We start from the raw sequence: 21603 nt of genomic DNA on the forward strand, positions 1-21603 counted from the left end.
CCTATGTTACAGAAAATACAGCAGTTTGTTACAAAACTTGCAGATAATCACACTATTCTTCCACATTTATAATAGTATGAGTATATTTGAGTGTTAAAGTGGCATGAACGGCTAAAAAAAGTGACTTATAGTCTGGTAAATACAGTAGTTTTATCTGAATGATGTCGGTAAAATGCAGAGAATTGAACTTATTTCTGTTTCACATGAAGACTTTGCAGAAAGAGCAGAGCAGACGACGTGATAACCAATTTAGATTTATTCATTTAAATTCTTGGTACATTCAGCACTTGCAGTAAAAGGAGGAAAAAAAAACAAACAAACAAAAAATTCACACATTTGAAACTAAAAACAAGAATTAAAAATATGAAAATTCCACCTATGACTATCAGAAGATAAACTACTCCTTTTTTTTTTAACCTGCTCATAAATATATGGTGAGAGGATCGGAGGACGATTTGTTTGTATTTTTTTTTTTTTTTTTGTGTATTTTTCTTTTCCAGTGCAGTGATTTCAGCCTCCGCAGCAGGTCACAGGACAACACTTCTCCGGACGCAGACTGGAACTCGTCTCTTTGGGGAACCGCGTGTCAAAACTCTCAGTGTGGAGACGAGGGGGAACCATTTTCACTTCGACGACTCTCCCAGAGAGGAGGAACAAAAAAAAAAAAAAAAAAAAAAAAAAAAGGAAACATTTCTCATAAAACTACCTTCTTAATCGTAGAAAAACTAAAAGAAACTGAAGCGTTGTGCTGAACAGTGACAGATTAAAACAGATCCTAGAAAACAGGCGAGGGTCGGGATCTATTTTCAACCGCTTTTATTACAGGGCAGGGAGGAGGAGGAAGGAACTGTGCTGCGCCCGCAGGACCAAAATAAAAACCTCAGAGGGACCAGATGAGGAGGAGGAGAGCCAGAAAGCAGGACCCTGCCTCCCCCGCCTCCGCCTCCCTCCCCCCTCCCTCCTCCACACCGGGGGACGCCGCCCCCTGCAGGACCAACCGCTCAGTGCTGCCAGTGGAAGACGGAGAGAGAGAGGGAGGGGGGGAGAAGGGAGGAGGGGGAGGTGTGGAAGACAACGCTGGCGTCGGTGTGAGGGGGCGGAGCCGGAGACGTGCCGCCGCCGCCGTCGCCTCAGCGGCGTCTGTCCCTGGGGTTGCTACGACTACGGGAGCGCCGGCCGCCGCCCCCGGGTCCCGCCGAGGCCCGTCTGGACGACCGGTGGCTGCCGCCGTCGTCCCTCTTCCTGTCCGCCTCGCGCTCCCGGCCGCGGCCGCCCCGCTCTCTGTCGGCGTCGCCGCCACCGCCGCCTCCTCCTCCTCCTCCTCTCCCCGCGGTGGCGCCGCCGCCCGCCGACGCGCCGCCGTCTTTCTCCCGGCCCTTTAGCCTCTCCTTCTTCTCCTCCTCGCGCTTCTTGTCCTCCTCCTCTTGCTCCTTCCGCCGCCGCTCGCGCTCCTTCTGCCGCTCGGTGCGGTCCAGCAGCCTCTGCGCCGCCTGCAGGACGGACAGGCGGACGCCGGCGTCGGCGGTGAGATCACAGCTTCGGACCGCCGGCTACAGACCGACATGTTGTGTGTGTGCGGCACTGACCTGCTCCTCGGTGAGCGGCAGCCAGTAGATACACGGAGCCGCTTTGGTCTTCAGGAACAGGTCGTCCAGCAGTTTGGCCGGAGGCTCGTCGCCCTTCTCTGCTGGGAAGGAAAACAGAGACGTTGTTGACACTTTCCTGGCGATATAAACGTCGTGAGAGCTCTTCAGAAGAAGAAGGAGACCGACCCTTCTTGTCGCTCTTCCTCTCCTTGCTCTTGGCTCGCTCCCTCCTCCTCCTCTCGCGCTCTCTGGACCGGGACCGCTGTCCGTCCTCCCCGGGCCGGGCGAACTCCCGGACCTTGTCCCGGTCCCACTCGCGCTCGCCGCGCGCCCGCTCCCGCCGCTCCATCTCGCGCTCGCGCTCCGCCCACAGGTCGCGCACGCCGCGGTCCCGCTCGCGCTCCCGGTCACGCTCCCGCTCGGGCATGAGAGGAGGCAGCCGGGCCGGAGGACCCCCGGGCGGGGCGGGCGGCTCCTCCTCCACCTGCATCGGCTTCAGGACGCCTTTGTGGAAATCCAGCTGAGGGGAGGAGAGGCAGAACGGGGGTTAGACTGATGCTATAGGAGCTGTGTGTGTGTGTGAGTGTGTGTGTGTGGGGCCCAGCACCTCATCCTGCTCGCTGAAGTCCACGGTCAGGACTTTGGGGTTGCTTGTCGGCCACCTGACCCCGTGGAGGGCCGCTCTGGTGGCGACGGCCTCTTCTACTGTCGAGTACTGCGACGACAGCGGAGAGGAGAGACGTGAGAAACCGCGTCAGGAGAGCGACGAGATGTGAGAGACGGCCGTGGTTAAAGCCTTGAGTAACTTCTGGACGACGCGTCCGAACAGCCTCACCGTGACGAAGCAGTGGGATTTGATCTTGTCGATCCAGAAGCCTTCCTCCAGCACGGCGCCGGTGCGGTTCAGCAGCTCCTTCAGCTGGCCCAGGGTGAAAGGTCGCACCTGCCAAGCGAGGCAGGACACCGGTCAGCCTCCCGAGCTCAATCATTAACCCCCCCACTTCGGATTTAACGCCTCGTCCTGTCTGGCGCTCTGCGGATTCCTCCTGACCGGCGTCTCGTCGGCTCAGACCCACCAGGTTGGTGACGTGGATGATGTTGGACAGTTTCCCACGGGGCGGCGAGGGCTGGCGGGCGGCGCGGACCGGGTCGTCGATGGTGACCGACACGCCGGACTTCTGCTGGCTGATGGAGCGACGCACCAGGCTGTCGCTGGGAGTGACTGGGGGGAGGAGAGGGGGGGGCGTTACGGAGCAGAGGGATGACACGACATCGTCTAAACAAACTTCTGGTTCCTGCTTTACTTTTCTTGGCTTCTCCCTCCAGCGTGACGGACGGCTGCGCTTCCGGCGCGTCCTCGCTGACGCTGCTGTTCCTGTTGTCTCTGGACGTCCTACGATGCTTCTCTTTCTCCGTTTTCACCGCCGCCGCCTCCTCCTCCTCCTCCTCCTCTTCCGCCTCGCCTTCGTTCGGAGTCTGACCATTTTCTTGACTGTCGCCTGGAACCACCTGGGCGGAAGAGAACGGAGTGTGATTAATTAGGGGGAAAGAAAACAACCAATGCCGGGCTCGGTCCGCGGCGCCGACCTGTGTGACGGTGCGGCGGATCTTCAGGCCTTTGTCCGGGTCGTCCCGGCTGGCGTCCAGGTTCTCCTCGTCCCCGGACGACTGCAGCTCCTCGGGGTGCAGCTCCACCACGGCCTCCTGGTTCACCTTAATGTCAGGGATCAGCGACTGGGAGGCGGAGAGACGGATCAGCTCGGGGAGAACGAGCACCCCCCCCGGTGTGGGACAGGTCGTCATGGTGTGTGTGTGTGTGTTCACCTTCAGGGAGTCTGTGGTGATGCTGATGGACGGCTTCTTGGCGGTGACCGCCGTGCTGGAGCCCCACCGCCTCTTCCTTCCGGCGGCGGCGGCGGCGGCCGAGTCGGAGTCCGCCGCTCCTCCATCTGCGGGCGCCGGGGACGTCTTGTTGCCTCGAGGAGTTAAAAGAAGAAGAGTTCACCATCGAGAAGATTCCCCCTCAGACATGTCTGCTCCAATACGTCAGCCGGCGCCGCGTTCCCAGGGCTTTAAAGTAACCATTAACGTCTCCAGCAGATTAAACAAGTTCCTACATTTTTTTTTTTTAAAAACACCCAAGGATTGATTATTCAGGCGGAACGAAGAGCCGAGTGTTTGCCCAGACGTTATGGTAAGCATTTTATCCAGAGAAATAATGTGAAACCACGCAACAGACGATTAGCGTGAAGCGGCGCTCTGCCGCGACACGCTGTAATTGCAGGGAACGACGCGGGCCGATGGTTTCCAGGTGCTGAGAGCCGCCGCTCCGCATCAGCACGTTTGTTTCAACATCGCCGGCGAATCGGTGCATTGAGGGGATGACTCCGGCGTAATTCGCCCTGAATTCTGTCAACACGGGCCATGGGCAGGGAGGGAGGAGTTAGTGGGAGCAGGTAATTTAGAACAATCAACAACGCGCCTATTGTCGTTTTCCCATAATCGGACATAATCGCGGCGGCTGGGTTCTGCTGAGAAGTGCTCGCCCGGCGGAGAGGCAGACACCAAACCAGAATCTGGTGCGAGTCTGGACAGGCGCCGGTAAGTATATAAATCCAGGCAGAGACCGTCTGATCTAATTCCACGTTCTCTTGGAGCGTTTCTAACGTGCGGAGCGGGATATTTGTCCTTGCGTTTGTTTCTCCGGGGGTCGAGGAAGACGCTGGCATACTTACTACTGGTCAGGGATATCTTGCGGGCGGCAAAAGCCTTAGGGGTGGTGCTCTGGAAGGAGAGGGAGACAGAGAGAGAGCATACAGAAACCCCAGGGGTGCGGGGCGAGATGAGAACCCGGAGTCCGGACCGACACAGGCAACATCAGACAGGAGGTGAACACGGGAACAGTGGAGGAGGGGGGGGGGAGGGGAAGGGGGAGGTGGAGAACGGGAGGCCTGGACGCTCTCATTCTACCACATCACAAGACAGGATGTTGTCTGGTCGATGCAGAGAGACTCCAGACACATTTCCACCTCTGCTCAGAGACGCCGCGGTAAATCTGTGCCACTCATGTGTAGGACGGAGCGTGATGTGAATTAGGACCGGAGTGTGGCGTGTTTTCACACGATCACAGCCAACAGAGACGCAGGGAAGAAGATGGAGGCGCGGATAATAACCCGGTCACCTTGGCGCGTCGCTAATGAGAACGACCGTTCTGAGACGGGCTGTCGGGTCAACCTCAGCGAGAAAACGCTCAAACCGAGTCGTCCGCCATCACATTTCCATCTGTAAAAACGCTACGTAACATTTATCCATGCAAATTAATGCGGCACTGAGAAGAGATTTATCCTTGACTAGAGTTTCATCTATAGTTCATGAAATCACTCAGTTAAACGTGTTTTATCCTTTTCGCGTTCACTGTTTTCTATGAGTGAACTGAGCTGATTCACGGTTGTTTCTAAACATTCTGTAAAACTGAAACAACAACTCAGAAAAATGATTTTAAAAAAAATCTAGATTATAAAATTTGCTTCCATTTAATTCATATTTTAGTTTGATTTTTGCAATCTGTGTTTTGAGCAATTTTAGGCACGGATGACGTGGAAAATTAAAAAACTTTCACAATCTAACTAATTAGATCATTCACATTAACAATAAATAACTAATTTCTATTGTTAGAAATCTGAACTCATCTGCTGAACTTGTGCCACAACCAACAGTATATTTTCCATAAGTCTATCAGATGATTTTATCCTATTTAACTAGCCATTATATACCACCATGTGCAAAATAATGACTGCAAATCGTGAGCGTCAATGAGCAGAGATGGACAACAGTGTGCTGGGAAGTCAATCCATCGTCAATAACATTTAACTTAAAGATTAGCTGAATTCACAGCAGGCCACTTTAGCTCCATGGCACTGGTTCAGATCTACCAGGAGCGCTAGTATCTAGCAAGAAAACACATAAAACACATTAAAACTTTGCACTAAATTACTAAAAAGTATATAAAATTCACTCCTCTTATTTACTCAAAAACAGACTAGGAGGTAAGAGAAAGGTAATCTGTACAGTTATCTCTTTAAAATGTAAACAAATAATTTAAAATACAGGAATAATGACAAGTCATGTATTTCCTGGTACCATTTGACACCTGATTCCTTACTGGCTCGACTACGGCCCAACCGCACGACAGTGTGCACTGTATCTAGGCAACAAGGATCCAATCAGAGAAGGCAGAGGAGTGAGGGCGGGGCTGGATTTGAGTGTGCAGATTAACCACCAGGCAGGAACTGATCACAGGACTGGACTGTTTTGGGGAGGACTGTTCTCGACTGGTCTGCTGGTCACAGAGTCTCGTTTCAGTCTTTTGATGCTTTGAGGTTTACTTTGTCTTAAAGTCCATGAAGATCTGACGCGCCGGGGGAGACTATTCTCTGGAGTTGGGCGACGACGTCTTTGAAGCCGCTGAAGTGTCCACGAGGCCAGCGCGCACGGCGAGGCCTCGGCATGCTGTATATCCACAGAGGATCTGATGGTTTTATCAGTTCACAGCAGGAAAGGTCCGACTCGTCTCTGAACAGGGATCCGAGTGCAAAAACAAAATATTCCACACTTTGGTGAAACGACACTCCAGGGAAGTGGTGACAAGCTGCCAGCGGCGCCTCTGCGCTCACATGAAGTCACTGGAGGAGCTTGGGCCAGGCTGTGGGCGTAGCGACGGCATGGATCTATAAATACACAAATCACGGCAGCAACGATGCGGTGGCGGCGGCGGTCCATCCGCCGGGTCCTCGGCAGAGACAGGACGTCAACCAGCAAAACACCCAGTCACACTCCGGTGGCAGCAGTTCGCCGGGTGTTTCTGGCGTTCTTGTCCGAGCATGGGTGATCGGGTGATCGGTGCTACCATGCTCCATCTGTGTCACGCCGCCATCGAGGAAACATCAGTCTTGTAAATCACGATTCCAATCAGAAAGACACAGTCTGTTTGCACAAAAAGTCTCTGCAGTAGCTTTTCTTCTCTTACAGAAGTGGGCTAGCTTGTCCAGGGGGTAACTTTAAGGGGTTTGACGCCCACGTGCCACAGAAGAAGATTTTCTCTCTCAAAGTGTCCATCAGAGATAGAGTCCTTTACGCTCCACTGGCAAAAAGAAGTTTTCAGTTACTCCACATGGTTGTGTTTCAGTAGCCCACAAACGTGATCACAGCCACATCCCTCAAAGCCCTGGTTGCTGAGTGGGGGTCACAGCAGCAGGTCTCAGTCCAAAGTCATTACTCCACCCCACCAGCAGAGGGCGACGGGGGCCCGCTCACCGGCCTGCAGAGGTGAGGCGAGCCTCTCGGTCTATTCCTGAGTCCAGGGAGAATGACACATGCAAACTGTGTGCATCCTCAAAATGGCAGATGGGAGCCGCAGGGAGGAGGAGGAGGGGGGAGGAAGAGGCGAGAAGTGGCCCCGCACGCCTTCCCCTTAACCCCGTCGCTCGCTCGCTCGTTCGGTCTTTCACTGCCGCCTCGCAGTGCCGTCCAGTCTGGTTCAGATCGGCGGGCAGGCTTCCGAACCCTTGTGGCTGGGTTACCATGGCAACTGCGTGCTGCTGCAGTTACCATGGCGGCGGCGGCTGCTGCTGCTGCTGTCGGCGGCCGTCTGATGCAGGCTCCCGTTTCCTGCTGGCTCAGCGTGCCGCTGGCGGGCTACCCTGCGGACTCGGGGGGCTTTACTCAGCGCCGCCGCAGACTCTGCGCCTAATTCAGGTACCAGCGACGCGCTTGGGCATAGCGGGACAGGAGTTGTAGGAGGAGTAGGAGGAGTGGAGGAGGTGTTGGTGGTGGTGGTGGTGGTGGTGGTAGTACGCAGCAGGTACCAATAGGGGCAATGGAAGAGGCATGGGCACCTTCATAACAAAGCAATCAATGGGGTTTTAAACAGCAGTCACACCATAAATATATATAGTGAGAGAGAAGCGATCATGACGGGATACAAAGGCAAAAGATGAAAAGGACAGCGAGAGAGAGGAGAAAGAGCGAAAGAGCGAGAGAGAGAGAGAGAGAGAGAGAGAGAGAGAGAGAGAGTGAGAGAGAGAGAGAGAGAGAGAGAGAGACGGTGAAAGGAGCAAGCAAAGAGAGCAGAGAGAGTGAAAACAGTGTGAAAGGAACAACAGAAACAAGCCCTGATGCATCTCTACACACACTGTCAGGATCCATTACTCATGCAAACCCAAGAGAGGAACAGAACACACACAAGAATACACACTGAGAAGAAGCTGAATGGCACAGAAGCTCAGAAGTTAATCCAGCCTGGATGCTTCCAGGATAGTTCGGTCGATAACGACAACAACTCTCTCAGGTAGAAATGAATCAGAGGTTATGTGTGGAAATGTCATTTCTTTAAAGAAATACACTCCGCTGTGTGATACCATGACTCTCAAGGCCCTGACACACCGTGACAAAGGAAACCAAGTGTGAGTGGAAGAGGGGGTATCTTGCAGCTTAACGGTGGGAGGGGTCCTCAGACGGCTGTTGTGTTGCTGCTGACGACCAACAGGAAATGACTAAAATGACCAAGTAGTCTGGAGATTCCTGAGGCGGTAAAAGCATTTGTTCTCTGTATTCCCAAACCTCATTCCCTGCATAAAAAAGCTCGGTTCTTGGTTTGCTGTATTTACTCCCTGAAGTTGACAGTCCAGCTGAACCAGCACAGTTTGTCAAATTGTTTATTAAATCGACTGTGTTGAGGGGAAAAAAGGATTATATTCTCTCAACTGGAGCAACTGAGTCGAGCATTTGTTCATTCAACCTGAGAAGAACTGAACTTGGGTCTCATTTACAGACGTTTCACGTCAAAACAAATCGCTCTTGTTTTAGTGAAAACTACATCCTATATCTTCCAGCGGCTCCACTGCTCAGAACACTAAATCCCTGTTTAGTGCTGAAGGCCAACTACAACCTCTCCCCTCCTTATCTGCAGACCTCCTCCACACCGCCGCCTCCTCCTCGTTCAACCTCACGCTGCCCTCCACCTGCCTGCCTCAGCACCGGGGGGAGGGACAAAGTGTGGCGCTCACTCCCACCGGACATCCAAACGAAACGCAATTCTCTGCAGTCAAAGGTACAACAATTCTAACCTCCCACTAGAAATTCTGTCAAACAAGAGTTATAAGCTGCAAGATACACTGATTAAAAACTGCTATATGCTGTAAAAACCATCAACCCGGTGTGTCGGGGCCTCGAGTGTGTAAGTGTTGCCCTCTACTCTCCACACAAACATTCACAGACAGCATAGACATACAGTGCATGCGCTGAAAGCCCGCCTGTGTTTGATTAAACACTCAGACGTGTGTGAGAGATCATCTGTGTGAGACTGAGCTTCTCGTGAAATATTAGTAACTTTAAGAGCAGATGGAAGAGATGAGCTCGTTAACTTTTCCCCCAGGACCCCAACTCCAACCCAGCCCCACATCAGGCCAAGAACGCCACCAAATCTTTTATCTTATTTCTTTTAAACAGGCTGTAGATGCAGTCTATGGATGTATAATCAGAAGAATAACTCTGCGCATGCGTCAGTGGCTTCACTGCCTTCCATGGGGTTGCGTTGGTTTCGGGGCGTCCCCCCCCTACGTTACACATGCTGGTGTGTGAGTGAGGATGCGGGTTAGTGGGAGACAGAGCAGACCGGAGCAGCCCCACCCTCTCAGCGGCCTTACCTCCTCCAGGCGGCCCTCGCTGTTCTCCGGCTCGGCCCCGGAGGCGGGCTGCTGGGCCATGGAGCTCTCCGACTCCGGCTCCACCTCGGTCACGGCGGCGGCGCTGGGCTCCGACACCTCCCTGCAGGACGGAGGAACCGGGTTACACGCCTCGCTGCAATGACGACAAAGTCTAGAAACGCTTTACATCATTTGCACCCTGAGCTCGTCTGCAAGATAGATATGTTTGCTTTTCTTCGTTTTCACCTGAAACATTGTTGTCAAACGATGCACAACGTGCAATCGGCATTACTCAGGCGATCGGGGCTAAAAGTGATCATGTGACCGGATCGCCGCGAGTTTGATTGTGACGGGACACAACGTGAAGGAAAACACCGAACGAGTCAGAGGGAGGGCGATCTGTGATCTGGGTCGCGCCTGCTATAAATAACTCAGGGGCTAACCGACACCCAGGGTCACCGCCGCTCCTCCGGCTCGCTCGCACTCCAAGACTGTGTGTGTGGACCGCATCCCATCGGAGTGGTGGTGGTGGTGGTGGGGGGGCCTTATGAAAACACAAGTCCAGCCAGCCAATAAAAGCCGAGAAAACGGTTTCTGTGAATCAGATCTCACACGATCAAAGGCTCCCCGCTCGTGTTGCTTTAACTCGCCGTTATCTAACTCGGAGGGAGAGAAAACAAGCAGATGTCGTCATTATATTTTTAGCAACCCCCTCAACTTCCCCTGCCGGCATAATCAAAAGCCTCCTCCGCTGCCTGCATGTGAGGACACGGGCACCGAGGCGGCACGCTGTAGGTGGGAGCCTCGTGTCTTTGAGCATCCTTCACTCTCATCGCTGTGCTCCGTCTCCCTCATTACATTATCTGTCACAGAGGAGTGCAAATCCAGTTGAAACAAGGCGCCCCAAAGAAAATATGCTAATAACCTGCTGGTGATGACAGATCATCATTACAAACACTTAAAACTTCACTGACTGAACTGGAATGTGATGAATTATGTCTCCATGCACTGCAACCCGTGAATTAGTTCAACCACTGCTATACTTTCAGGACGTCTTGTAACTGGAAACTGAGGCATCAAAATACCAGGTGGGACCACTAGATGTCACTGTATGACAACAGACTGTGTGTCCTGTGCAACACCTTCCCATTTCTTTTCCAGAGAGGCTCAGATCCACATCGGCTCCTTCACAAGTCCCCGCCACAAATATAATTCATTATTGTTTTATTCATGTAGAATGTGCTACTTAAATACTCACACATGTTCACCATTAATTAGAGCTACAGAGCCACCAGACCTAACACCCAGGTAAGGTACAGTTTAAAAACTAGGAAGCGTGTCCGCTGTGTCTGGGGGGAAAAAAAAAACCACGATACAATGATTTCATTGGAGCGATGAACAACCACAACAAATCACCAATTTGGATTTTAACCTGTACCAAACCACAGCTTCCACTGCTCATCCATGTTCAACACTGCAAGAACTACTTCCATAGGTCCCAGATGAAAGTAAAGGCTTCTGGAAGTTGAGTAATATAAGGCAGGATTCTTCAAGCTGGCTTGTCGAGTTCTACAAGATTGTAAAACTGCTTGTACATCAGCTGCATTTATACAGCTGCTGAGGGCTCTGATTACGGCTTCAGACAGCTATGAATACACGAGATTTCTAAAACAGTGTTTAAAACACTGAACTAGAAATTATACTGAGCCAGTTTTTCTGAGTTTTCCTGTCTTTTTAGGTGAATGTCAATAAAACAATGTAATTTTTTTTCCCAGGGACATCAGCCTGAGCAGTCTTGATTGATAAAAGCTGGGAGTTACGGCTGACTCTGGTTATTTGTGCTGTTGTAGTTTATTTAGTTGCAGTATCAAAACACATTTTGAGGAATAAATGTGCGACTCCCACAATGAGGTGTCCCTCCACTGAGCCGAGAGTTCAAAACACCGGCTCACATTATTATTTATAAACTTTCATGTTTACTTGCGGCTGAATCTTTAATGAATAAGCCGTTAAAAGAGTCAGAAAAATTCCTCCTCTTTGGCAGATCTACCCCAGAAAGCCAGTTCATCCTCCATCTCTCGAGATTAATCACGAGTAGGAGTGTGAGCGAGAGGGCAGCGCTGCTCCTTCCTCCATACCACGCACAGATTGTCCTCCGTGTGAGAGGTATGGATGTCTTTTGTGTGTGTGTGTGTGTGTGTGGTTTGTGAACAAGGCCGAGACACACCTGCAAGGTCTCTAAAAGGAGGCAGATGTCAACTTGAAATATAACCCCCCAGGAGCAGGAAAAAAAAAAGCGAATGAAATGAAAGAATGAATGAATGAATGAATGGGCGGGTGAATAAGTGTTCTTGTGATGCCTGGCTTTTTTCCTTCTCAGGTAACGGCCTTGGAGGACCGGGGGAGGTATGAGGAAATACTGATTAACGTCGGTATAACGCGCCATAAAATGGAATCTCTTCTGGTTAATCTTTACAGAAAAAGCCAGAGCCAACCTCCCAGGATGAATTCGTATTCATGGCAGCTCATCAAAATGACTCAGATCAAACCCAAATTAACAGTCTGGGCGCATAAATCGGACCAAAACATTGTCACCAGTCAAAGCAGACATGCAGTCAGCTCCCGGGGGAGCTGAGTGTGAACGCTGGTGCCAGCTGGGAGAATTATATCACACCATAAGGGAGCATTCACACTGACTGTACAGCTAACAGATGTCTGCTTTAATGATCTCCCTTGACAACAGCGAGATCATTAATCGCTTCGGCCACACAAAATCAAAAATACACTGAGCGTTCAGCGCCTGCAAAGGATGGTCAGGATGTGAACTAAGGAAGGGAAGAAAAAAAAAACCCACCTCAGCCTCTGGCTGGCAGGTTGAGAGAAAATGAGGCAACCAAGACAGAAGAGGAGAAATCAATGCTCACACCATGAAATCCGAGGCCATTATTAATTCATTCATGTTTTCCTCAATGCAAAGCTATTTTAGGCACTGATCAAAGAAAAGGAGGACCCCCTTCCCTCCCCCCCCCCCCCCCTCCGACCCCTGGAAGAAAAATCTTCCCTGCTCCTTCACCCAACAAAAGGCTTTCACCGACATCCCCACCCCCGGTCCTCCTCACATGGGCCGGCGTGCGGGGCGCCCCGGACCAGGCCGGCGTGCAGCGCTGACACGGGGTGATCAGCGGCCGGGGGCCGGCGGGGGGCTGCGGGGAGCCGCGGGGGCGCCGCGGGCTCGCCGGCGGACAAAACGACCCGCGGAGCCCCGCTCCCGGAGCCCCGGCGGCTCGCGGATGGGCGAAAAGCGTGAAGCCTTGAGTCGCCCTCTGGCTCGCTCCCCTTACCCGTTCTTGTTGCCTTCGGACAGCATTGCGCGGCCGGCCTCGGAGAGGAGGGACCGCCGGGCTCGGGAAATGACGCTGCGCCGCCGGCCGCGGGTCCGCTCGGGCGTCGCTTCGAACCGGGAGCGCGGATTTTTCTGAGGCGCGGTGGTTGCTAAACGCTGACTAGCCGCACACTGCGTCGGTATCAGGGATGCAATGCATGCATGACGGCCATGTTGGCTGGAGCCGCCGGAGTCATCAAGACACCCGCAACGGATGACGACACGCTTCCGGCCACACACCTCCACAATAAAAGCACGGCGCGCAACACCACAGCCAGTCTAAAACCCTCCAACAAGATTCACGACTTCCAACTCGAACTCCTCCATTGGATTTTGAAATGTCTGCAGCTCCGTATCTGCACTATTTACATAATCTCACAGCATTATTAGTATTTACAAATAACAAATACTAACACGCAAGTTTCATTATTAAAAGTTTTCAATGTGCTTTGGGTGTTCGTTAACACGACAACAAACCTCTGAAAATATTAAACAATTTACACTGCTCACTCTTGCCTCAGATCTCTTAAATCACTGAAATAATCTCTCTCAGCTGCATCAGTGGCTCCCTCTTCTCTCCCTGTCTTCTGTCTCCTCTCCTTCACTTACTTCCAGCCAATAAGACAGGGAATAAATCAACAAAGTATTTGGAAGCCTGTAAAGCTATACAGCGTAGGAAAATGAATGTGATACTAACAGTAAATGTCTGAACTTTATCCAGTCACTCTTCATGAGCCATCAGGAGTCTCACTATTTACATTCTCAATCTCTTTCCCAACAAAAAAAGCTAATCTGACCGCTTCTCTGGACTAGACACACTGCTGGCTGCTTAACGTTTTCTCTGTCCTCTGTCTCCATCAGATGGGCGCAGTTTTTATCAGTTAGTGAATTTCTTTGATCCTGTTTTGTGCGCTGAATCCTCGTTCACGTCACACTTGTAATTGGTACGAATACAGCGATCTTTATCTCCTTCTGCAATTGAGTGAATACAGTCACTGTAATAAAAGCCAAGCTTCATTGTCCGTCTTCTCCCATTGTTTTTCTTTATGGCATATTGTTCTCTGCTGTGTGGTTTCATTACAGGAACAAGTAACAGCGCCAACTCATGGCCTGGCAAGTTCACTACATCGTTTTCAGCATTTCTGCCATTTCACTTGAAACACCGCTGTGTAAACGGGACCATTGTAATATAAAGCTGCCCGTACACTTTTTGTTGATTGGCTTTTAACTTGGTGATTGACTTAGCTTCTTTCTTCATTTCTTCAAACTGACAAGAAGTAGAACTGAGCTAACCAGCAACACAATAACATTACAGCAAAAACACAACAACAGGAAAGCAGAAACGTCCGTGGTAATGTGGCTAAAACAGAACAAACCTGATAGGAAAATGCGGCATGACAGGAGCAGAAGTCATGACTTTTCCGTGTGTTTATCACTCCGATACAAATACCTGCATTTTCTCACATTCTCCAGAAACGTTAAAGTCAAAGTTTATAACATCTTATTTGCATTAAAGCCTGGAGGAAAACAATAGTAATTCAACTTTTTACATAAGATAAAAAACACTGTTTGAATACATGGAATACACAGCAAACAACCAGCAGCTCCAGAATGTGAGAAGAAGCTTAATGAGAAAAAACAATGTGAGATTCTTCGTCACCCGTTCGTCAGTGCTGTGTCGGGAACAAAATGCGGGTCACACACACACACACATTTTGTGGAACTGTACCCGAATTAAAAAATACTGTGATGATTTTCGGACCATTTATCTAAAATACGACCTGCACCGTCACCTGCGGAGGTAGGAGCGAGCAAGCGGCATGAAGCGGCTGCATTGTAAATACAGTCTTGTGCCAGTGTCCTCCATCAATTATTCAGCAGGTTCTGTGCGGTGGAGGGCATTCGCTCGCTCCATCTCAACTGCAGTGACCTTAAGCTCTGGAATTCTTGCCGTCTTTACTCTGCGAGCTTCAGCGCTGACCCGACCAGAAGGGAGACGGCTCCATTTGTAGAAGCTGTGGGCGTAAACCTGCTGCATACGATACTTTGAAGCATCTTCGAGGGTTTTTCAGTGGACGTGATGCATTCAGGCGGATGCATCAGGAAGAAAATAGCGTTCTGTATTCTGAGAATCTCCCGCTCTATGAAAGATCGATTTTCTGGAATTGATGAAAATACGAGAAATCCCCAAAATCTTGGTGGTTTTTGAGTTGAATCACCTGAAGTAACGATCCAATGGAGTTGTCAGTCCATTAGCTACTGTTAATGCTCACAGCTTAAGTGTGTGTGTGGTTTCATTACGAAAAAAGCCACCGGCGCCATCTCGTGGCTCAACATGCTCACTACATTGTTTTCGGCGTTTCTGACATTTCCATGGAAACTGACTCTGTTTTCAAAACATCAGCATGTAAACGAAAAACTTTTCTGAAATTAGAGTATAAATACGGTGCGTTATAAGTTGAAGTGTTGTCGTGGAAACAGGGCCGGACTTCCTCGGGTCTTCAAACGCTGTGTGGATCTACCTTCTTCTTCGATTTCAGGTATGTGTTGTTTTGATTAAAACTCCAAACTAACTCTAATGTTCTATTAAAGGTTTTGTAAAGACTCTAGAATTTCCTCGCGTCTGAAGCATGAAACTAAATCTTCCTTCGCTCGACTTTCACCTGCAGATTGCCGTGTGTCTTTTACTGTAAATATCGGCCATCGGCCAGTGACTGACCTTTTGGGAGGGTGTCGTTCCTCGGCTCCTTTACTCGTCTTTTTCTTGTCTTCGGCCTCGTCTCTTTGGTCTGGCTTCTGTGGGATGAGTCAGAGGACAAACACTTGAAATCCCGAATCATCTCACAACAGAGATTTATTTCCATCAAACTCTGGAGGGACAGAAAAACTGATCTGACGGCTTTAACTGAACAGCCTGATCCCACGTAGGGTTGCAGGTTCCACGCAGAGAAATCGGCTGGTGCACCCTGCGACCCTAGGCGTGATGAAACAGTGAGAAAGATGGAGGCTTGACCACTTACCTTCGGCTGGCGAGCGGGCTGGCTTTTACCCCCAGACGAGGAGGAGGAGGAAGAGGAGGAGTGCGATGACCGCGAGGAGGAGTCCGATTTGGAGTCCGAGTCCGAGGAGGAACCTGAATCTTGAGCAAGCGTCACGACCACCTTCTCCGTCTTGGACCTCTCCTCTTTCCTCTCTTTTTCCTCCATCAGTTTTTTCTCCGCCTTTCTCTTCTCCTCCTCCTCCAGACGCTTCCTCTCCCTCTCCTTCTCCTCTTCCTGCCGCTTCCTCTCCTTCTCCTTCTCTTCCAGTTGTTTTCTCTCCCTCTCCTGCTCCTCTCGCTGCCGTCGCTTCTGCTCCTCCTCCAGACGCTTCCTCTCCTTTTCCTTCTCCTCCTCCTGTCGTTTCCTCTCCTTCTCCTGTTCTTCTCTCTGCCGTTGTTTCTGCTCCTCCTCCAGTCGCTTCCTCTCCTTCTCCTGCTCCTCCCTCTGTCGTTTCTGCTCCTCTTCCAGTCGTTTCCTCTCCTTCTCCTTCTCTTCCTCCAGCCGTTTCTTCTCTCGCTCTCTCTCCAGCTCCTGCTGTCGCTCCCTCTCCTTTTCCTGCTCGGCGTCTCGGGACTCCTGCGCCTTCGCCTTCAGGGCTTGTGGGAAGTTGCTGGAGGAGTGGGCGGCCTCTCCCGCCGCCCCGAAGGCCTTCTCGGACTCCATCTTGTGCACGAGCAGAGAGAGCGGCCCCGGCCGGCGCTTGGCGGGCGGCTCGGGGCTGCTGGAGCCGGAGCTGGAGTCGGAGTCCTGCCTCTGCATGGCGGGGAAGGCCGCCGCCCGGTTGGAGCCCTCCGCCTCGGGGTCGTCCGGCGGGCTCTGCTTCGGGGTGTCGGGCAGCGGGAACAGGTTGGGGGGCGGCGAGGGCGGCGGTGTGGGGTGGCGCAGCTGCATGGGCGTGTGGTGAACCTGAGGCGGGGGGATGTGCTGCGGGGGCTGGAGCTTGCGTTTGGACCTGGCGGCCGCCGACGGGACGCTGGAGGGCATTTGCTGGGGCGGGGGGGGCGCCCTGTTGCCCCGCCGCACGCCGCCGGAGCCCGGCCCCCAGTCCTCGTCGTCGTCGCTCTCGTCGTCGTCGGCCTCGTCGCTGTCCTCCTGCGCCCGGCCTCCCGCCGCGCCGCCCGCGGAGCGGCTCAGGTGGAGGACGGGGTGGGCGGAGCCCGGCTCGCTCGGGGCGGTTCCCTCCTTCTCCTGGGCTCGGGGCAAGGCGGGCTGGCCCAGGACGCGCACCGAGAGGGAGGCCACCGCACGGGGGGGAGACGGGGCCGTCGCCTCCTTCAGGCCCTGGAGGAAGGAGGCCCGCTGCATCCTGGTGCCCGAAGCGGTGGAGGACTCCGGGTGGAGGAGGGCAGAGCCGGGGCCCAGATCCAGAGCCACGTCTCCTGCTCCATCCTCAGGCCTGGACAGGGAGGGCTGGGACCGCAGGGAGCGATGCTGCTGCCGCAGGAAAGAAGCACAGTGAGTACAGGCGTCTCCTCGTTCCTGACAGTTATGAACAAGTAACTTCATGAGACTTTGACTGACGCCCGACTCGACCCAGAAAGAATCTGGCCTGGGAGTCCTGACTCTCTGGAGAACGCCATATCTGTTACTGTGCATCTACTGAGCATGTGCAGAAGAACCATTTACCACGGTCGTGGTTTACAAGCACAGCAGGTTTTTCAGAAAGTTACATTTCCCCTCGTTTCCACAGACACAGAGCAGTTTTCAAAAAGTTCCACCTTGCGAGCCGTTTTCATAAAGTCGCGTTTTCAGTGGCTCTGAGCACCGCTGTCGTGTAAACAGACATGCAAATCGAAACAATCGATCTCACGAGTTGAGTGGAACATTTAGAGAGAAGACTCCCATCATAAAAGCAAAATGAACTGTGCTGTAATCAGGCTTGTTGTTGAATACACACACATTTATATGCATATTTAAATTTGCCTGTGTGTGTCGACACGGACCTGTAAACGTATCTGTCAAAGGTTTTAGCCTCTCATTTCCAGGACCTTTCCAGTCCCTTCAATAATGTTTAAAATCCCTGAGCACTGCTACTCAGCTACTAAGTGTTAAATAGCTGTGTAGCTGAGGTGACACAGTGGAGACAAAAACAGTCAGTCTGCCAGTATTTTCCAAATAAAACCTGAAGTTACAGCTCAGTCTCTGAGTAGCAAACATTGTGTGTGCTGCACAGGAGAAATGAAAAGAAGGCGACAACATACTCATATGTAGTAGTGCCATAAAAACCTTTGAATTTAAACTACGGCTACGTGGTTTTGGTGCTGCGATCGCCAGATGGATGCGTTTCACGGCATTTTTGTTCATTTGGATGATCTTTATGTTGTTCTCAGCTCAGTGGAGATTACTGACCTTGTCAGCGACGTAGGAGGAGCTGTCATTGTCCTCCGACTGCTCCTCGTCCTCGTCTGGCACGGCTGGGCTTTCTGTCAGTCACAGACAAACACACTAAATAAGAGCAACTCTTGGAACAATTCAGTGTGACGAACATTTCGACAATGCAAACACTGATTACTTGTGTGTATCACTCCCGCTGGGATAAAGACCCATTGTTCCTGTGCTAAAAACAACGTTTCCAATCTGATTTGCCACTGTGTGTTCTCTACCATCAGCGTCCTCTTGCTGCTGCGCCTCTCTCTCCAGCCTCTGTCGGAGGAGCTCCTGCTGCTTGGCCAGGTACTGTTTGATGAAGCTGTTCTGACACATCTCTTCCCCGATCTGCAGCACAGACGGGCACAGTGACACTTCTGAAATTGCGTGTCGCACTCTTCAAAAATTCACAAACTAACTAGAAAAAGCTCCCACCTGAGAGTTGGGCTGCAGCCCGCTGTGGGAGGAAGAAGACTTCTGCAAGTTTTCCAGCATCAGAGCCTGCAAGAGAAACAAAACAAGGGAGAAGTTACAAATAAGCAAGGGGGGAAAAAAACTCATTTATGTGATATTATCAGCTCGTCTGGGGTTTTAGTGCAAGTTAAAAAAAAAAGTCACCTTTGACTGGTCCGTTCTTGTTATAACTATGTGATAAAAACTGTATTAAATGTTGCAATAGTGGAAGCAACAGAAAATAAATAGACTAAATCTGCTATATTGTGACAGCCAACACAATATTTTCCAGAATAATCAGAAATCTATAAAGATCATTAAGCTCAAAGGTTAGTGATAAGTGTATTGTTCTTTTCACAATGTGAAAGGGATGGCTTCAGTGTGCTGAGCTTTGTTTTGAATACATGGAAATAACAATGGAAATGATCCCTGCCAACCATTGCTGTAAAAACTTTTAGATTTTTTTATCAGTGGATACTGTATGTTTCAGACATTATTAGTCTGGCTGCAGAGTTTAAAAACTTGTCTAGTTAGGAACTCTTATCTGTTCTGTCTGGGACTGTGCAGTGATCAGATCATTATGAGAACAGGTTTTGCCTATCTTAATCAGCTGGTTGGGTTCAGCTATACCATCCTGTCCAGAGTTCTGTTTAGATAAAAGCTGCTTACCAAAGATTTAAAAAAAACAGGGTTTTCTCTGATTTCCATAGGGTTAATAACAACACGTTAAATTATTTTAAGACATGTGCCATGATTGTGAGTACACTAAAAATTTTAATTACATAAAAACTTATCTAGTTGTGGGGATTAGATAGATTTAACCATTTCCAACTCCCATATGACTCATGCTGTTGTAACATGCGAATTCTTGTAAGATTAAAAAGAGCTCTGTCCTAACCCAACGATCAGACTTTAAAATGTAAAGCAGAACTTTGATTTAAGCTTCAAACAATTCTTATCTTGATTTACTGACACCTCTTCAGCTCTGTGCCTCTCTTGACACATCTTAGTTCAGGGGCCAGTTCCATCAATTTGTGCAACTTCATCTGGGCTGTAGCAGTAAAATAGTGCCAAGATACCCTATAAATTTAAAATTTAAACTTTTAAGTTTTTCTTAGTTGTGACGCAAGAGTACAAGTGATTACTTTTTTTTTTAACAAAAAACAATCAATTACGAGTCAATATTAATGAAACCTTCTGGAACAAAATACGACGAAACGTCCACAAAACCTCTCTTATAGCTGTCGCATTATGCATAAATAAAAAATAAATAAATAAAACATAACTTACTCTAACGCTAACGGTTTTGGATGTGAGGCTAATGCTAGCTTGTCAACTTGTCCACGGCAGCATCGCGGGCCTGATGTTTGACAGCCCTGATCTGGAGGATTCACAATATTGCTCCGAGCTGTTGAACATTATGCTACACCGTGTGTCAGATTTAGCAGCAGTAGTCGCACGAGGAACCAGTACACTGTGTTCTCGTGATAGTTCATTTCTTTGAAATTAAAAGCACAAGATTCTTTTTATTTTTTTAAGTGCACTTCCGCGCATGTGTTTCCAGGATGGAGTCCAGAGTTCGGTAACGTTTTTCTCTGTTTACAAACAAAATGCTCACAGCAGCAACGACACCGTAGAGTGCGTGTAATTACAATTAAATTAAATTTAAATGATTAAAAAATGCGTAGTTTCGTGGATGGCGGCGCTGGAGGAACGGTGTTTACATCGCGAGGCGCGGCCCCGGGACCCCGTTCCGCTCTCGGGGGCGAGCCGCTGTCGGGGTGCGCGGTGCGCGGGCACGGCGCTGTACTGTACACTATGTGCGGCTGCTGGCTCGCGGACTCTCGGCTTAAGGCCTCCGGTTGACAGGTGCACACTTCAACTGTGTGCAACACGGCGCGCCGCCGTGTAGTCCCGCTTTAAACGCCGAGCCGGCCCGCCGGCTTGCTCCGCGGAAGCGTCGCTAAAGCCGAAGCGACATTACCAACTGCCGTTTGCGCGTAATTACGATTTATGTATTCCCGCTCCGGAGCTCGTACACACCGCTTACGGCCTCTAACATTAACCCCCCCAACCGAACTTAGCCAGACTCGACATTCACGGCCGCAGCGGGGGGACAAAACTTACCCCCTTGAGGCGTTTGATGAGCGTGTTCTTCTGCCCGCTCTTCGGGAGGTTTCTTTGCTCCAGGGCGGCTTTCAAATCCGCAACTCGGAGCGATTGTAGAGGTTTTCCATCAAGCGTAATATCTTCGTCCGCCATTTTGCTCCCCTCCGCTTGTCTAAACTCCCAACAAGCGTCGCTACGGCTGCTGCTCGGCGTCACAGCTCGGCAATCTCCGGAAGCGCTCGGCTCGCCCGAGTCCCCGCCGCTCAGTGACAGCCGTCAAAACGATTTGGCCCAGCGCGGCTTCCATAACCACAAGAATTCACATAAAAAATGCTTTTACTGGGATTTCTTCAAGTATGGGAACAAATATTACACCAGATCTTAAAGCATATCCTGCACCACGACAACAAAATAAATAAAACACAATTTATTTTAATTGTAAAAAGATGTATTTGTGCATTCTGAACAGCGAATACAAGACAGACATCAAATGTAGTGTTAAAAGTAATGGGATTTAGGTCTGTTATTACTGTAGGAGAAAAGACTCACTTATATATATGTCAGGAAAAAAAACACGTTCTCAATAGTGTAAAAAATGTCCCTGTACAAAAGAAAACAGCAATATATCTGAAAACTGTAACTTAAAAAACACTTGTTCATTGCAAATCACTTGATACCCTCCCCCCTCTTCGTCCTCCAGCGAAGGATGTGCATATATAAGATTCAAGCAAATTAAAGCCATGCAAATGAGGAATAAGTAGACAAATATGTAAAGTTTCCTTTCCCATCACGTGTTCTTGCATACAGCCTGCTCAGTAATACTTTAAACCTCCACACGGTGGCTCTGCAGCAACGAAAATGGAAAATCAAGAAGGCCGAGTATTCCTCAAACTCAACAGAGCACACAAACATGAAAAGTGATTATGAAACTGGCCTGGTGAAATAGTCGAATAGAAATATGT

The 21603-nt window shown here is 50.4% G+C and overlaps 1 protein-coding gene across 1 annotated transcript; it reads right to left on the reverse strand.

Moving 5' to 3' along the window:
* Positions 1 to 404: 404 nt before the first annotated feature.
* On the reverse strand, positions 405 to 20830 carry acin1b (apoptotic chromatin condensation inducer 1b). Its single transcript, XM_030088473.1, has 17 exons — positions 20660 to 20830; positions 18515 to 18580; positions 18316 to 18427; positions 18062 to 18135; positions 15692 to 17146; positions 15391 to 15467; positions 9290 to 9410; positions 4325 to 4370; positions 3411 to 3562; positions 3174 to 3320; positions 2891 to 3095; positions 2663 to 2808; positions 2422 to 2529; positions 2194 to 2301; positions 1773 to 2106; positions 1587 to 1684; positions 405 to 1490 (listed from the first exon to the last, which is right to left on the reverse strand). The coding sequence occupies exons 1-17, from the start codon at positions 20792 to 20794 to the stop codon at positions 1131 to 1133; spliced, it is 3744 nt and encodes a 1247-aa protein (XP_029944333.1). The 5' UTR covers positions 20795 to 20830; the 3' UTR covers positions 405 to 1130.
* Positions 20831 to 21603: the final 773 nt, after the last annotated feature.

The sequence above is a fragment of the Salarias fasciatus genome, chromosome 3 (genome assembly GCF_902148845.1).
Source record: "Salarias fasciatus chromosome 3, fSalaFa1.1, whole genome shotgun sequence".
In the NCBI taxonomy this organism is placed as follows: Eukaryota; Metazoa; Chordata; class Actinopteri; order Blenniiformes; family Blenniidae; genus Salarias; species Salarias fasciatus.

Bases quoted from the DNA above. Each gene is read 5' to 3' on its own strand.
- acin1b (XM_030088473.1), bottom strand. From the start codon at position 20,794: ATGGCGGACGAAGATATTACGCTTGATGGAAAACCTCTACAATCGCTC. The intron at 18,428-18,514 runs GTGGGAGCTTTT...TCTGTGCTGCAG, and splicing joins GGCTGCAGCCCAACTCTCAG to ATCGGGGAAGAGATGTGTCA. The intron at 3,096-3,173 runs GTCGGCGCCGCG...TCTTCCGCCCAG, and splicing joins TCCGCCGCACCGTCACACAG to GTGGTTCCAGGCGACAGTCA.